The sequence below is a fragment of the Balaenoptera musculus genome, chromosome 1 (genome assembly GCF_009873245.2).
Source record: "Balaenoptera musculus isolate JJ_BM4_2016_0621 chromosome 1, mBalMus1.pri.v3, whole genome shotgun sequence".
NCBI lineage: Eukaryota > Metazoa > Chordata > Mammalia > Artiodactyla > Balaenopteridae > Balaenoptera > Balaenoptera musculus.
The window spans coordinates 15,925,399-15,944,144 of NC_045785.1; the positions used below are offsets into that span (position 1 = coordinate 15,925,399).

At 38.1% G+C, this 18,746-nt stretch overlaps 1 protein-coding gene across 7 annotated transcripts in view; it reads right to left on the reverse strand.

The window, feature by feature from the left end:
- EIF4G3 (eukaryotic translation initiation factor 4 gamma 3) overlaps nucleotides 1–18,746 on the reverse strand; it is a 391,513-nt gene that overhangs the window by 2,924 nt on the left and 369,843 nt on the right. For all 7 annotated transcript variants that reach the window (XM_036862726.1, XM_036862730.1, XM_036862729.1 and 4 more), the window contains 2 exons: nucleotides 14,560–14,706; nucleotides 2,940–3,021 (listed from right to left, as the gene is read on the reverse strand). In XM_036862726.1, the coding sequence (XP_036718621.1) occupies nucleotides 2,940–3,021; nucleotides 14,560–14,706 (229 nt within the window). The remainder of the gene's footprint in view (nucleotides 1–2,939; nucleotides 3,022–14,559; nucleotides 14,707–18,746) is intronic.

The following is an 18,746-nucleotide window of genomic DNA, read 5'->3' on the forward strand; positions in this document are numbered from 1 at the left end:
TTAGATGGTTTATTTGAGATTTTTCTTGTTTCTTGAGGTAGGATTGTATTGCTATAAACTTCCCTGTTAGAACTGCTTTTGCTGTATCCCGTAGGTTTTGGATCGTCGTGTTTTCGTTGTCATTTGTCTCTAGGTATTTTTTGATTTCCTCTTTGATTTCTTCAGTGATCTCTTGGTTATTTAGTAACGTATTGTTTAGCCTCCATGTGTTTGTGTTTTTTACCTTTTTTTCCTTGTAATTGACTTCTAATCTCATAGCACTGTGGTCGGAAAAGTTGCTTGGTATGATTTCAATTTTCTTAAATTTACTGAGGCTTGATTTGTGACCCAAGATGTGATCTATCCTGGAGAATGTACCGCGTGCACTTGAGAAGAAAGTGTAATCTGCTGTTTTCGGATGGAATCTCCTATAAATATCAATTAAATCTATCTGGTCTACTGTGTCGTTTAAAGCTTGTGTTTCCTTACTAATTTTCTGTCTGGATGATCTGTCCATTGGTTTAAGTGAGGTGTTAAAGTCCCCCGCTATTATTGTGTTACTGTCGATTTCCTCTTTTACAGCTGTAAGCAGTTGCCTTACGTATTGATCCCTTGAACATTATGTAGTATCCTCGTCTCTTGTAACATTCTTTATTTTAAAGTCTATTTTATCTGATATGAGTATTGCTACTCCAGCTTTCTTTTGATTTCCATTTGCATGGAATATCTTTTTCCATTCCCTCACTTTCAGTCTGTATGTGTCCCTAGGTCTGAAGTGGGTCTCTTGTAGACAGCATATATATGGGTCTTGTTTTTGTATCCATTCAGCAAGCCTGTGTCTTTTGGTTGGAGCATTTAATCCATTCACATGTAAGGTAATTATGGATATGTATGTTCCTATGACCATCTTCTTAATTGTTTCGGGTTTGTTTTTGTAGGTCCTTTTCTTCTCTCGTGTTTCCCACTTAGAGAAGTTCCTTTAGCATTTGTTGTAGAGCTGGTTTGGTGGTGCTGAATTCTCTTAGCTTTTGCTTGTCTGTAAAGCTTTTGATTACTCCATCAAACCTGAATGAGATCCTTGCTTGGTAGAGTAATCTTGGTTGTAGGTTCTTCCCTTTCATCACTTTACATATGTCCTGCCACTCCCTTCTGGCTTGTAGAGTTTCTGCTGAGAAATCAGTTGTTAACCTTATGGGAGTTCCCTTGTATGTTATTTGTCATTTTTCCCTTGTTGCTTTCAATAATTTTTGTTTGTCTTTAATTTTTGTCAATTTGATTACTATGTGTCTTGGCGTGTTTCTCCTTGGGTTTATCCTGCCTGGGACTCTCTGCGCTTCCTGGACTTGGGTGGCTATTTCCTTTCCCATGTTAGGGAAGTTTTCGACTATAACCTCTTCAAATATTTTCTCGGGTCCTTTCTCTCTCTCTTCTCCTTCTGGGACCCCTATAATGCGAATGTTGTTGCGTTTAATGCTGTCCCAGAGATCTCTTAGGCTGTCTTCATTTCTTTTCATTCTTTTTTCTTTATTCTGTTCCGTGGCAGTGAATTCCACCGTTCTGTCTTCCAGGTCTCTTATCCGTTCTTCTGCCTCAGTTATTGTGCTATTGATTCCTTCTAGTGTATTTTTCATTTCAGTTATTGTACTGTTCATCTCTGTTTGTTTGTTCTTTAATTCTTCTAGGTGTTTGTTCTTTAATTTTTCTAGGTCTTTGTTAAACATTTCTCGCATCTTCTCGATCTTTGCCTCCATTCTTTTTCCGAGGTCCTGGATCATCTTCACTATCATTATTCTGAATTCTTTTTCTGGAAGGTTGCCTATCTCCACTTCATTTAGTTGTTTTTCTGGGGTTTTATCTTGTTCCTTCAACTGGTACATAGTCCTCTGCCTCTTCATTTTGTCTATCTTTCTGTGAATGTGGTTTTCGTTCCTCAGGCTGCAGAACTGTAGTTCTTCTTGCTTCTGCTGTCTGCCCTCTAGTGGATGAGACTATCTAAGAGGCTTGTGCAAGCTTAAGTATGCAGTTTTATTTCCTCTGTAAGTTAGCACTGGGACACAATCTTGTTTTTAAAAGCAGCTTCTATACTTTACAACTCTGATATTAAAACACCAAAGTCTTATGGTTCTATAGATACTGAAAATTATTTTAAAAATTTTAATGAAGACTTTCCACTTAGCCTGTTATTTTCCTTGGTAAAGAACTAACATTGAAAAAACATTCATCTGAAAACACATTCATGTGACAGAAAATCTTAAACTCTGAAGCTATCTCTATAATGATAAAGACAGACCTGAAATTCTGAACAACTTTTGAGCTGACAGATTTTTTTTTTTTCTATTTCAGTGACAGAAATGTGGATTTCTATCTGAGACTAAGTGGATGATCTCATCAAGTACTGGTAAAAACTATATGCAGCTTGGAACATTTAGGTTTTCTACCAATCTGAATCCTATCCACCTATGTCTTATCATATAAAGTCAACATAAAGCAGGAGAAATAATTGGTATTTTCTTTCCTCATATATGTATTTACATATAATGGCTCTTCTGTTGAGATTAATCCTTCATTGGTATTAAATAAGAATATTCAAACTGTTCTTTAGAACTCTTCAATGGAAGACAGGAGGCTTTGAATGTTGGAGGTGAAAAGTAAAGGAAAGGTCACATGTAGCAGAGTATAAAACAACCCAAGGAGCATGCACCAACTTCCTGTTGAACTGAGGAACACAAGGCACGCAGCAAATGCTCACATCTGGGCTCTCTGAAGGCAGTGCAGCTATTCATCCCCCTGCCCGAGACAGCCAGGCATTACAGAGAGACATGGTATCCATTTGGCACAGAAATTGAGCTTTACAGGGCAAGTTTGGAAGGCAGTATAAACTCTGACCCATATCATCTCATCAGTAGTTGACATACGGGGGATTTCAGGTGTTAAGAGCTGCCTTCAGAAATATTACTTACCTATAATAGCTGCTTTACAAACGGCTGTCATTAAAGCTCTAAGGAATGTAGGTGAACTCATCTGGCTTTCATCTAGGTTAGCCTGAAATCAAAAGTAAATAGAATAGTTAAAGGTACCCTTGCACACCAGAGAAATTGTTTTCCCCTAAACCTGGCTTTGTCTGGCACTAAGGTCAGACGGGATCATGTTCAACTTTCTTGTAAATATTAGTCTCCTAATTCACCAGAAAATACTGGGGCTATCGCCAGTTCTGTCTGAAAATGCTCTCAGTAGCAGTATTTCATTTTCAGAGAGCTTACTACTCCCTATCCTTTGCTCATTCAGTTAAACAGTGCTGTGTACTATATACATTCAGAAATGTAACCATTTAAAAGCATTTTCCCTTCTCAATAAATAAGCCATATTAAGATGATCTATCCAAATCTATAAAGTTGAAAGAACAACTACACCACAACTACACAGTATTTTAAAGCCTACTTTGCTCAGTAGTGTGCAACTATGTTTAGATGTACTAACACTGCTTTCTCATCTTAATTTTAATGTGACTTGGAGGTTAATTTCAAGCATTACCTCAAACAAACCCTTCAGGTGGTGGTGAGAAAACTATTACTCTTTTCTAAGGATGGCAAAAAAATGTATTTAGAGATAAGGTAAATAGAGTAAATGGGCCCCCAATTTATTTTTTAGTTTCTCTTATGACCTTATCTTTTTGTTATAAAACACTATACTAGTATGGACACCAAGGGGGGGAAAGCGGGGGCGGGTGGGATGAATTGGGAGACTGGGATTGATATATATGCACTGATATGTATAAAACAGATAACTAACAAGAACCTGCTGTATAAAAATAAAATAAATTAAAATTCAAAGAAAAAAAACCCACTATACTAAACCAGATGACTAGCAAAAGGAAAAGACAAACAAAAGCAGCCATTTTCTAGGCAGGTATTTCAAATATTTTCCAGAGTTTATGCTCCTTATGCCTGTGAACAGAATTAATGCTTATCTCAGCTTCTTTTAATAGCATAGCATAGTATTTTCTACTGAAAGAGTCAGCCTTAAAACGACTGGCTAGGAAAAAATTAAAGATGCCATTTTAGACGTACGTGTTAGAAAGCTAAGAATTTCAAAGATATTTAGAGATCAGTTTAATGTTTATGAATTTTAGAACTGACACAGACTAACCAGCAGCTCTCTCTTTGTTGAATACCTAACCTCGCACATCACCTGGGAGGAACTGGCGGATTCCTGAGAGCAGAATTAAGAGTGGTTAACAAGTCAGATGGCCAGCTCTGCGGGACACTGGCAGAGCTGAACACAGAGGGCCATGATACCTTTTGTTACCGATCTTTTCCCACAGGACAGAAACATGTGGTGGCACTGCTGACAGCTAAGGCTGAGGATAGGGTGGGGCAAGAACTATGCATAAAAGATTTCATGATGATTTATTTGTTATAGCCAGTTGCTGGTATACCTCTTTAAAAAAATATACAGGCTGAAGCCAAAGCTGGTCTAGCCCCAGAAATTACTTCTGCAAAGTCTGAACAATTATTTTTGAAGAATAAATGAGAGAATAAAAACACACCATTACTTTTTGGCCCAACAATACTTTATAAACATGTTGTACAGCTATTTCAACTGAATATCATTTGAAATCCCCAAGGATTAGACTTCAAGCAGAGTCTGAGAAAAATAAACAAATTAGCTAAATGTGATTAGATAATAAATAACACTTCCAAACCATCTGACTGTTTCTTCTGTTTTAAAGAAACAAATTGCATATTTCTTCTACCAAATAAAGCCAAATACTGTAATTCTAACATTCAAGAATAGAAAAGACACGAAGAAAAGTATCAAGAACACTAAAGATTAAGCAAAGATGTTAACAAAAATGCACAAGAACAATAAGGAAGATGGGTCTGCTAATTGGAATTGATAAGCGAAATCAGATTATTATATAGTACCAGTATCAGACACAGAGCAACAAACACCTTATATGTACTGTCAGCTCAGTGACCATCACGTTTTTGTCTTCTTGCTCCTTTTTTAAAAGTCACCTTTATTAGGTATAATTTACATTCAGTAAAATTTACCCTTCATCTTCTATTTAAGGAGAATAACTGTTGGTCTGGAGTAGGCAGAATAAATACTAATATTTAAAAAATGAAACCCAACATGGATGAAGAGGTAAAAACAGCATCATTTTGCAATACATGAGAAATAGAAGAAATAAAAGACCAAACTGCTGAAATCTATGAAAAATCATGGAGAAGGAGAATGATGTTAAGTATGCAAACATTGACCTGACTTCTAAAACATAAAAGAAGGTGTCTGATGTCAATAATATACCAGAAAGCCTGATGCTGATTCTATGCTAAAATCTATAACTATCATATGAATGGTTTAAAAGTCTTAGAGAGTAAAGAGATGGTTATGTTAAGAGGAATAAATACATACATGAAAAACAAGTCATGCTAAACTAACCTTCTTTCCTCTTCTGATACAATCAGTATATGGTAGCTCAGATGGATACAGCCTTCACTTTTCTAGACTTTAGCAAGACATTTGACAAATTATCTAATAAGAGATATGCCCTTATGGACAAGATGAAAAGGTGAACTAGACAGAAGAATGATGTGAAATAATAAACAAGTTAATAGCTGAAATGTCCACAGGGGTGGGGTGACATTTGGTCCTAAAAAGTATGCTGCTTTGTCCTTGGTCCTACCCCATTCACACATTTTACCCATAACTCGAATGAGGACAAAGTTGACATATTAATGAAATGCAAGGAGGATACAAAGTGAAAAAGATGGCAAGCAAAATTTATGAACAAGTCAGAATCTAAAATGTCCTGACAAGATTAAAAAAAAAAACTGTCTAATTTAAGAAGATAAATGTAAACAGAATTAAATTATTAAGGGACTTCTCTGGTAGCACAGTGGATAAGCCTCCGTGCTCCCAATGCAGGGGGCCAGGGTTTGATCCCTGGTCAGGGAACTAGATCATACATGCATGCTGCAACTAAGAGTCTGTGTGCCACAACTAAGGAGCCGGCAAGCCGCAAATAAGGAGTCTGCCCGCCTGCTGCAACTAAGACCCAGTGCAACCAAATAAGTAAATTAAATAAATAAATATTAAAAAAAAAGAAATAAAATTTTAAAACACCATTTTGGTTCAAAACCAAATGCATAAGTTCAGGATGGGAGAGATGACTAACCTGTAGAATATAAAAGAATGGGTACTACAAGACTGAAAGAGCAAGGAGACCTTCAAGATGGCGGAGGAGTAAGACGTGGAGATCACCTTCCTCCCCACAAATACATCAGAAATACATCTACATGTGGAACAACTCCTACAGAACACCTACTGAATGCTGGCAGAAGACCTCAGACTTCCCAAAAGGCAAGAAACTCCCCACGTACCTCGGCAGGGCAAAAGAAAAAAGAAAAAACAGAGACAAAAGAGTAGGGACAGGACCTGCACCTCTAGGAGGGAGCTGTGAAGACGGAAAAGTTTCCACACACTAGGAAGTCCCTTCACTGGTGGAGACGGGGGTAGGGGGGAGGCAGGGGGGAAGCTTCGGAGCCACAGAGGAGAGCGCAACAACAGGGGCGCAGAAGGCAAAGCGGAGAGATTCCTGCACAGAGGATCGGTGCCAACCAGCTCTCACCAGCCCGAGAGGCTTGTCTGCTCACCCACCGGCTGGGACGGGTCGGGGCTGGGAGCTGAGGCTCGGGCTCTGGAGGTCAGATCCCAGGGACAGGACTGGGGTTGGCTGCGTGAACACAGCCTGAAGGGGGAGCTAGTGTGCCACAGCTAGCCGGGAAGGAGTCCGGGAAAGAGTTTGGACCTGCCTAAGAGGCAAGAGACCATTGTTTCAGGGTGCGCGAGGAGAGGGGATTCAGAGCACCGCCTAAACGAGCTCCAGAGATGGGCGCGAGCTGCGGCTATCAGCGCAGACCCCAGAGATGGGCATGAGATGCTAAGGCTGCTGCTGCAGCCACCAAGAAGCCTGTGTACAAGCACAGGTTACTATCCTATCCACACCTCCGCTCCCAGAGCCTGTGCAGCCCGCCACTGGTCCTGTGATCCAGGGAAAACTTCCCCGGGAGAACACACTGTGCTCCTCAGGCTGTTGCAACCGCACACCAGCCTCTGCCACCACAGGCTCTCCCCGCATTCAGTACCCCTCCCTCCCGCCCGACCTGAGTGAGCCAGAGCCCCCTAATCAGCTGCTACTTTAACCTCATCCTGTCTGCGCGAAGAATGGACTCCCTCAGGAGACCTACACACAGAGGCGGGACCAGATCCAAAGCTGAACCCCCAGGAGCTGTGCGAACAAATGAGAGAAAGGGAAATCTCTCCCAGCAGCCTCAGGAGCAGCGGATTAAATCTCCACAATCAACTTGATGTACCGGCATCTGTGGAATACCTGAACAGACAACGAATCATCCCAAAATTGAAGCGGTGGACTTTGAGAGCAACTGTAGAATTGGGGTTTGCTTTCTGCATCTAATTTGTTCCTGGTTTTATGTTTATCTTAGTTTACTATTTAGAGTTTGTTATCATTGGTAGATTTGTTTATTGATTTGGTTGCTCTCTTCTTCCTTTTTTTTTTTTAATATATATATATAGATGTCTATATTTTTTTCCTTTTTCTCTTTTTGTGAGTGCGTATGTGTATGCTTCTTTGTGTGATTTTATCTGTATAGCTTTGCTTTTACCATCTGTCCGAGGGTTCTGTCTGTCCGTTTTTATTCTATTTTTTAGTACAGTTTTTAGCGCTTGTTATCATTGGTGGATTTGTTTTTTGGTTTGGTTGCTCTCTTCTTTCTTTTCTTTTTTTATTACTTTTTAATTTTTAATAATTATTTTTTATTTTAATAACTTTATTTTATTTTATTTTATTTATTTATTTTTTTCTCCCGTTTCTTCTGAGCCGTGTGGCTGACAGGGTCTTGGTGCTCCGGCCAGGTGTCAGGCCTGTGCCTCTGAGGTGGGAGAGCCAAGTTCAGGACACTGGTCCACCAGAGACCTCCCGGCTCCACATAATATCAAATGGCGAAAGCTCTCCCAGAAATCTCCATCTCAACGCTGAGACCCAGGTTCCACTGAATGACCAGCAAGCTACAGTGCTGGACACCCTATGCCAAACAACTAGCAAGACAGGAACACAACCCCATCCAGTAGCAGATAGGCTGCCTAAAATCATAATAAGGTCACAAACACCCTAAAACACACCAGCGGACGTGGTCCTGCCCACCAGAAAGACAAGATCTAGCCTCATCCACCAGAACACAGGCACTAGTCCTCTCCACCAGGAAGCCTACACAACCCACTGAACCAACCTTAGCCACTGGGGGCAGACACCAAAAACAGCGGGAACCACAAACCTGCAGCCTGTGAAAAGGAGACCCCAAACACAGTAAGTTAAGCAAAATGAGAAGGCAGAGAAACAAACAGCAGATGAAGGAGCAAGGTAAAAACCCACCAGACTAAACAAATAAAAAGGAAATAGGAAGTCTACCTGAAAAAGAATTCTGAGCAATAATAGTAAAGATGATCCAAAATCTTGGAAATAGAATGGAGAAAATACAAGAAACGTTTAACAAGGACCTAGAAGAACTAAAGAGCAAACAAACAATGATGAACAACACAATAAATGAAACTAAAAATTCTCTAGAAGGAATCAATAGCAGAATAACTGAGGCAGAAGAACAGATAAGTGACCTGGAAGATAAAATAGTGGAAATACTACCACAGAGCACAATAAAGAAAAAAGAATGAAAAGAATTGAGGACAGTCTCATTGACCTCTGGGACAACATTAAACGCACCAACATTCGAATTATAGGGGTCCCAGAAGAAGAAGAGAAAAAGAAAGGGACTGAGAAAATATTTGAAGAGATTATAGTTGAAAACTTCCCTAATACGGGAAAGGAAATAGTCAATCACGTCCAGGAAGCACAGAGAGTCCCATACAGGATAAATCTAAGGAGAAATATGCCAAGACACATATTAATCAAACTATCAAAAATTAAATACAAAGAAAAAATATTAAAAGCAGCAAGAGAAAAACAACAAATAACATACAAGGGAATCCCCATAAGGTTAGCAGCTGATCGTTCAGCAGAAACTCTGCAAGCCAGAAGGGAGTGGCAGGACATATGTAAAGTGATGAAAGGGAAGAACATACAACCAAGATTACTCTACCCAGCAAGGATCTCATTCAGACTCGATGGAGAAATTAAAACCTTTACAGACAAGCAAAAGCTAAGAGAATTCAGCACCACCAAACCAGCTCTACAACAAATGCTAAAGGAACTTCTCTAGGCAGGAAACACAAGAGAAGGAAAAGACCTACAATAACAAAACCAAAACAATTAAGAAAACGGTAATAGGAACATACATATCGATAATTACCTTAAATGTAAACGGATTAAATGCTCCAACCAAAAGACACAGACTAGCTGAATGGATACAACAACAACACCCGTATATATGCTGTCTACAAGAGACCCACTTCAGACCTAGGGACACATACAGACTGAAAGTGAGGGGATGGAAAAAGATATTCCATGCAAATGGAAATCAAAAGAAAGCTGGAGCAGCAATACTCATATCAGATAAAATTGACTTTAAAACACAGAATGTTACAAGAGACAAAGAAGGACACTAAATAATGAACAAGGGATCAATCCAAGAAGAAGATAAAACAATTGTAAATATTTATGCACCCAACTTAGGAGCACCTCAATACATAAGGCAAATGCTAACAACCATAAAAGGGGAAATCGATAGTAACACAATCATAGTAGGGGACTTTAACACCCCGCTTTCACCAATGGACAGATCATCCAAAATGAAAATAAATAAGGAAACACAAGCTTTAAATGATACATTAAACAAGATGGACTTAATTGATATTTGTAGGACATCCCACCCAAAGCCAACAGAATACACTTTCTTCTCAAGTGCTCATGGAATGTTCTCCAGGATAGATCATATCTTGGGTCACAAATCAAGCCTTGGTAAATTTAAGAAAATTGAAATCGTATCAAGTACCTTTTCCAGCCACAACGCTATGAGACTAGATATCAACTGCAGGAAAAAAATCTGTTAAAAATACAAACACATGGAGGCTAAACAATACACTACTTAATAACCAAGAGATCACTGAAGAAATCAAAGAGGAAAACAAAAACTACCTAGAAACAAATGACAATGAAAACACGACGACCCAAAATCTATGGGATGCAGCAAAAGCAGTTCTAAGTGGGAAGTTTACAGCAATAAAATCCTACCTCAAGAAACGAGAAACATCTCAAATAAACAACCTAACCTTACACCTAAAGCAATCAGAGAAAGAAGAACAAAAAACCCCCAAAGTTAGCAGAAGGAAAGAAATCATAAAGATCAGAGCAGAAATAAATGAAAAAGAAATGAAGGAAACAATAGCAAAGATCAATAAAAATAAAAGCTGGTTCTTTGAGAAGATAAACAAAATTGATAAACCATTAGCCAGACTCATCAAGAAAAAAAGGGAGAAGACTCTAATCAATACAATTAGAAATGAAAAAGAAGTAACAACTGACACTACAGAAATACAAAGGTTCATGAGAGATTACTACAATCAACTATATGCCAATGAAATGGACAACCAGGAAGAAATGGACAAATTCTTAGAAAAGCACAACCTTCAGAGACTGCACCAGGAAGAAATAGAAAATATAAACAGACCAATCACAAGCACTGAAATTGAGACTGTGATTAAAAATCTTCCAACAAACAAAAGCCCAGGACCAGATGGCTTCACAGGCGAATTCTATCAAACATTTAGAGAAGAGCTAACACCTATCCTTCTCAAACCCTTCCAAAATATAGCAGAGGGAGGAACACTCCCCAACTCATTCTACGAGCCCACCATCACCCTGATACCAAAACCACACAAAGATGTCACAAAGAAAGAAAACTACAGGCCAATATCAGTGATGAACATAGATGCAAAAATCCTCAACAAAATACTGGCAAACAGAATCCAACAGCACCTTAAAAGGATCATACACCATGATTAAGTGGGATTTATCCCAGGAATGCAAGGATTCTTCAATATACGCAAATCAATCAATGTGATAAACCGTATTTACAAACTGAAGGAGAAAAACCATATGATCATCTCAAGAGATGCAGAAAAAGCTTTCAACAAAATTCAACACCCATTTATGATAAAAACCCTCCAGAAAGTAGGCATAGAGGGAACCTACCTCAACATGATAAACGCCATATATGACAAACCCACATACAACACTGCTCTCAATGGTGAAAAACTGAAACCATTTCCACTAAAATCAGGAACAAGACAAGGTTGTCCACTCTCACCACTATTAAAATTCAACATAGTTTTGGAAGTTTTAGCCACAGCAATCAGAGAAGAAAAAGAAATAAAAGGAATCCAAATGGGAAAAGAAGAAGTAAAGCTGTCACTGTTTGCAGATGACATGATACTATACATAGAGAATCCTAAAGATGCTCCCAGAAAACTACTAGAGCTAATCAACGAATCTGGTAAAGTAGCAGGATACAAAATTAATGCACAGAAATCTCTTGCATTCCTATACACTAATGCTGAAAAATCTGAAAGAGAAATTAAGGAAACACTCCCATTTACCATTGCAACAAAAAGAATAAAATACCTAGGAATAAACCTACCTAAGGAGACAAAAGACCTGTATGCAGAAAACTATAAGACACTGATGAAAGAAATTAAAGATGATACCAACAGATGGAGAGATAGACCATGTTCTTGGATTGGAAGAATCAACACTGTGAAAATGACTATACTACCCAAAGCAATCTACAGATTCAATGGAATCTCTGTCAAACTACCAATGGCATTTTTCACAGAACTAGAACAAAGAATTTCACAATTTGTATGGAAACACGAAAGACCCCGAATAGCCAAAACAATCTTGAGAAAGAAAAACAGAGCTGGAGGAATCAGGCTCCCTGACTTCAGACTATACTACAAAGCTACAGTAATCAAGACAGTATGGTACTGGCACAAAAACAGAAATATAGATCAATGGAACAGGATAGAAAGCCCAGAGATAAACCCACACACATATGGTCACCTTGTCTTTGATAAAGGAGGCAAGAATATACAATGGAGAAAAGACAGCCTCTTCAATAAGTGGTGCTGGGAAAACTGGACAGCTACATGTAAAAGAATGAAATTAAAACACTCCCTAACAACATACACAAAAATAAACTCAAAATGGATTAAAGACCTAAATGTAAGGCCACACACTATCAAACTCTTAGAGGAAAACACAGGCAGAACTCTCTATGACATAAATCTCAGCAAGATCCTTTTTGACCCACCTCCTAGAGAAATGGAAATTAAAAACAAAAATAAGCAAATGGGACCTAATGAAACTTAAAAGCTTTTGCACAGCAAAGGAAACCATAAACAAGACAAAAAGACAACCCTCAGAATGGGAGAAAATATTTGCAAATGAAGCAACTGACAAAAGATTAACCTCCAAAATTTACAAGCAGCTCATGCAACTCAATATCAAAAAAACAAACAACCCAATCCAAAAATGGGCAGAAGACCTAAATACACATTTCTCCTTAGAAGATATACAGATCGCCAACAAACACATGAAAGAATGCTCAACGTCGCTAATCATTAGAGAAATGCAAATCAAAACTGCAATGAAGTATCACCTCACACCAGTCAGAATGGCCATCATCAAAAAATCTAAAAACAATAAATGCTGGAGAGGGTGTGGAGAAAAGGGAACCCTCTTGCACTGTTGGTGGGAATGTAAATTGATACAGCCACTATGGAGAACAGTATGGAGGTTTCTTAAAAAACTAAAAATAGAACTACCATATGACCGAGGAATCCCACTACTGGGCATATACCCTGAGAAAACCATAATTCAAAAAGAGTCATGTATCACAATGTTCATTGCAGCTCTATTTACAATAGCCAGGACATGGAAGCAACCTAAGTGTCCATCGACATATGAATGGCTAAAGAAGATGTGGCACATATATACAATGGAATATTACTCAGCCATAAAAGGAAACAAAATTGAGTTATTTGTAGTGAGGTGGATGGACCTAGAGTCTGTCATACAGACTGAAGTAAGACAGAAAGAGAAAAACAAATACCGTATGCTAACACATATATATGGAATCTTAAAAAAAAAAAAGTTATGAAGAACCTAGAGGCAGGACAGGAATAAAGACGCAGATGTAGAGAATGGACCTGAGGACACGGGGAGGGGGAAGGGGAAGCTGGGACAAAGTGAGAGAGTGGCATGGACATATACAGACTCCCAAATGTAAAATAGCTAGCTAGTGGGAAGCAGCCGCATAGCACAGGGAGATCAGCTTGGTGCTTTGTGACCACTTAGAGGGGTGGGATAGGGAGGGTGGGAGGGAGATGCAAGAGGGAGGGGATATGGGGATATATGTATACGTACAGCTGATTCACTCTGTGATACAGCAGAAACTAACACAGCATTGTAAAGCAATTATACTCCAATAGAGATGTTAAAAAAAAAAAAAGACTGAAAGAGCAGTCTGAGCTCAGTGTAGTGAGCCTGCCAGAAGCACAGAGTTAAAAAAAAAAAAAAAAGCAAAAAGCACCACCTAACTGTGTACTGTTGGACCACACCTGGTGATCATGCTCAGTTTGCACATGTCACTTTGAGAGGAATGTTCAAAATCCAGGTTATGTTTGTATGAGAATAACCAGACAAGGGTCTGGATATCAAGATTTCAGGAAGGAATGAAAGAACCTAGAGGGGGAGATAGGGATATATCTTATTGACTAGTATAAATTACTTAAAAAAGATTCTGAATTAGGTGAGATGATAGATTATCATATAGACAGCAGGGAAAATAGGTAAAAAAACCAATTTATCAGAAGCTTCATTATTTCTCAGTGCCTGGAAATGAGTTGTTAAAAAAACAACAGCCCATTAGAAGGACTACAAAACAAGATATATGCAAGAGGGAGAGAACTAGATTAGCCTTCAATGGCTTTCTTTCAACTTGGATTAGTATATGATCCCATGGAAATGTGCACAAATAAAACACATGTACATAAACAGAAGTTACTATTTAAAGGAATACAGTAACAAATTAAAAACGGACATGATCAACAGACTCCACAACACAAGATAAATAAGATATAAAGTTTCCAAAAGGGAGCGTTGTTATGAAAATCTCAGTCAACACATTTAATAATAATTATATATTGCTTATTAATTTTATCCAGATTAGTATTTAAAACATGAGAACATTAAGAAAGAAACGCAAATTTTTGAGTGGTAAAATGCAGGGTGTATCCAAAACTAATGAGAGATCCAGAAAAATGGCTTATGTTCTGAATATTTTTACCTGACTTTATAAAAGACTACGAATCTTATAAAAATAGAAAAACAGGATTAGTTTCAAATACATAAACATGTAAGAATAAAAACTAACTTCATTAAAGTTAAAAACTCCCATTAAGTGCGAGGGTAAATATGTGAATGAAGGGGATCCCACAAGAATCTTTCTTGCAGAGATATCAGGGAAAGTGACATAGTCTTTATACCTCTACCCAGTCAAAGATCTGTTCATCATTTGCTTTGTCCTCAATAATGAGTTTCTCAAGTCGCTTATACAGCTCTTCGGCAGAGAGTTCTTTCTTTGAAAGTGCTTCAGAGGAACAGGAACCATCAGACTCTATAAAGTCCAACTTCTGTAACATACAGTGTTAAACGTTATTAACATAATTCAATATTATTATCACCCTGAGAGGAAAACAAAGTCATGGGCTATCTTTTCTATTGCACATGGAATCAAAATGATCAGCAGAAGCCATTCTATATTTATTGTTCTAAAAGATTCTCACTCCATTATCCTTCTGAATATTTCCCCATTTTTTAATACTGCATAGCCCTGCTTCTTCTTAAAAACAAAAGCTTACTTCTCCTCCAAATCATTCTGAGTTTCAGTCTTTTTAAAAAATTTAAGTATATCTGACATACAATATTATATTAGTTTCATGTGTACAACAGTGATTTGCCATTTGTATACACTGTGAAATGGTCACCGCAATAAGTCTAGTCATTATCTGTCACCATACAAAGTCAATACAATACTATTGACTGTATTCTCCATGCTATACATTACATCCTCATAACTTATTTATTTTATAACTGGAAGTCTGTACCTCTTGACCCAAGTTTTGCTTTCTATGCAAAACACCAAAATCCCTTCACCTATTTCACCCCTGCCAACCCCTTCCCCTCTGGCAACCAACTACCTATTCGCTGTATCTATGGGTTTTGATTTGTTTTGTAGAATCCACATATAAGTGAAATCATGCAGTATTTGTCTTTCTCTTGACTTATTTCATTTAACATAATACCCTTGGGTGCTTCAGTCTGGCTTTTAGCTGTGACATAGCTCTAAGGCAGGGCGGGAGTACTGGCAAGGGTACAATTTAACTCCCTTTCTGCAGCTGATGATTTAGTGTCACTATTACCACCGAGCTGTCAAAAACTCTACAGTTTTAGTTTTGTCAAGTCCTTCAAACACCTCTTGACCATTCTGAATCCGAGTGTGAGAAACGATGCCATAATTGTTTAACTCTTAGATGGGTAGTTAAAAAAATCAATAATCAAAATGATTTTTCATTTTCAAGGGTATAAGGAAATGAGGTACATAAGTATGTTTTGCCTTATGAAGTTTCTCTATGCAAAAAACCATGAATATTAAAATATTAAAGATTATTAACATATTTTCCTCTAATACCTTAGAAGACTCTGATATATTCCTATACCCTCCTTTGATCCACAAAGAAAAAACTACCTTGAATTCTGTGAAAAAAAAATTTCATTCTATCGTTTTAATTGTCTTTACCACTTATGTCCATTTTAAAATATATTCCTATAAAGTTTAGAAACATGATTCAGTATTATAATTTTTCTGATTCAATGTTGATAAATATCCCAACCACCACATTTCAATATACATACAAAATCACAAGAAGATGGCCATAAGTTCTTTTAAGAACAGGCAATTTTTCACAGCCTTGAAACATTCTCCAAATTTGTTCTAACACTCTTAGGTGTTTGAACACCTACACGGAATACCTCTTTTTTTTTTTTTTTTTTTAATTTTTTTTTTCTGCCTTTATTTTTTTATTTTTTATTTTTAAATTTATTTATTTATGGCTGTGTTGGGTCTTCATTTCTGTGCAAGGGCTTTCTCTAGTTGTGGCAAGTGGGGGCCACTCTTCATCGTGGTGCGCAGGCCTTTCACTGTCGTGGCCTCTCTTGCTGTGGAGCACAGGCTCCAGACGCGCAGGCTCAGTAGTTGTGGCTCACGGGCCTAGTTGCTCCGCGGCGTGTGGGATCTTCCCAGACCAGGGCTCGAACCCGTGTCTCCTGCATTGGCAGGCAGATTCTCAACCACTGCACCACCAGGGAAGCCCCACAGAATACCTCTTTAAGCTACCCTAAACCTACATAGATGATTGAAGGTCTGAGAGTGATTAACAACAACAGCAAAGTCAAACATGAATTACATTGCTCATTAATATGACATAAAAATGTGAAAGTGAACGTCTTTACCATGGCCAAACAGAGTCAGTGGTGAGCTGTAAAGTTTACCTTGGTCATTGGAGAGAAACATTTATTTCTCAGAATCCCTGTGTTTCTGTATACGTCATCTAATCCTCCTAGAACCTAGAAGGCTGGGCTTCAAATTTATGGATCAGCTCATCACTACCTCTTGCAGAATGTACTCGAATTTCCAGAAAAAAAAGGCATTAAACCAGCCATTTTAATTTTTATTTATTTTGGCTGTGCTGGGTCTTCGTTGTGGCTCATGGGCTCTCTAGTTGTGGTGCACAGGCTTCTCTAGTTGCAACATGCCAGCTCAGCAGTTGCGGCACACAGGCTTAGTTCCCTGACCAGGGATCGAACCCAGGCCCCCAATGCATTGGGAGTGTGGAGTCTTAACCACTGGACCACCAGGGGAGTCCCTAAACCAGCCATTTTAGAAGAAAGCTAAAATTCAGGATACAGAAGGCCAAGTTTTCTGGAACCTCATTTTTTTGTCTTTTAAACATTTTTATTAATAACAACATCATTTGTAACTGAGTGAGTTCCTCTCTATGCTCAGTGCTTCTTAAACATTATCTCATTTAATCCCCATAAAAATTCTACCAGATAGTTATTATAAGCATTTCATATGTGAGGAATATGACGCTTAGAGAAATCAAGTAATTTGCTTAAAGTCTTAAATGGTAGAAAACTGGAACCTGAATCCAGGTTTATTTGACTTCAAATCAGGGTGCCATATGTTTTCATTTCTCTTGGATATACACCTAGAAGTACAACTGCTGGGTCTCATGGGAATTCTGTGAGAAAACACCCTTACGTAGTTATTTTCATAAATTACATCTTTATACAATGTATGCCCATTAACACATATTTATAGTTATTTTCTTATGGATTTGCCTTTTAAATCATATAGCAAAGAAAATGAGGAGCTACAACCAAAAACATAATAATACTTGTTTTTATATTTACCTGTGTGGTAACTTTTACCAGTTATCTATATTTCTTTGTATGGCTTCGAGTTACACTCTAGTGTTCTTTTGCTTCAGCCTGAAAGACTCAGTTTAGCAGGGGAGGTCTACTAACTCACTTAGTTTTTATCTGGGAATGTCTTAATTTCTTCTTCATTTTTATAGGAAATATTGCCAGATATAAACAGTCTTTAAATTTTAGTACTTTAGTTATTCTATTTTTTTTTTTTTTTTTGGCTGCATTGGGTCTTCGTTGTTGCGCGTGGGGCTTTCTCTAGTTGAGGTGAGCGGGGCTGCTCTTCACTGTGCTTCACAGACTTCTCACTGCGGTGGCTTCTCTTGTTGCAGAGCTCGGGCTCTAGGTGCGCGGGCTTCAGTAGTTGTGGCACGCGGGCTCAAGAGCGCAGGCTCAGAAGTTGTGGCGCACGGGCTTAGTTGCTCTGCGGCATGTGGGATCTTCTCGGACCAGGGCTCGAACCCGTGTCCCCTGCATTGGCAGGCGGATTCTTAACCACTGCACCACTAGGGAAGCCCAGTACTTTAAAAATATCATTCCAGTGTCTTTTGACAGCCATAGTTTCTGATGATAAATTGGCTGTTAATCTTATCGAGGCTTCTTTGTATCTGACGAGTCTCTTCTCTCTTGATGCTTTCAAGATTTCTTCTTTGTTTTTGTCTTTCAACAGTTTCATTATATCTTGATGTGAAACTGACTTTATCCTGCCTGGAGTTTGTTGAAATTCCTAGATGTGTAGATTCATATCTTTGATCAAATTTGGGAAGTTTTTGACCATTATTTCTTCAAATACTTAAATACTTTCTTCTGCTCCTTTCTCCCTTCTCTGGGACTACATTATGTATATACTGATGTGTTTGATGGTGTCCCCTAGGTCCTTAGACTCTGTTAATTTTTCTTGATTCTCTTTTCTTTGCTCCTCAAACTGAGCAATTTCTTTTTTCAAAGCCTCTTTATATGTTAAATGGATTATTTTTTCAATATGTATTATTACAATTTAAAGTTTTCTTTAAAAAATAAACTATAGGCACTTTTTAAAAAATTCAGTGATATTCAGTTTCATATAACAATGCCAGAAATTTCATTACCAAAACAATTAGTAAAAGAGTGTATTTGTTGTGAATACTGAAGATGGATTTTCATCATAGTAAATTAGTGCTGAATCAGTGATTCCTGACTGACT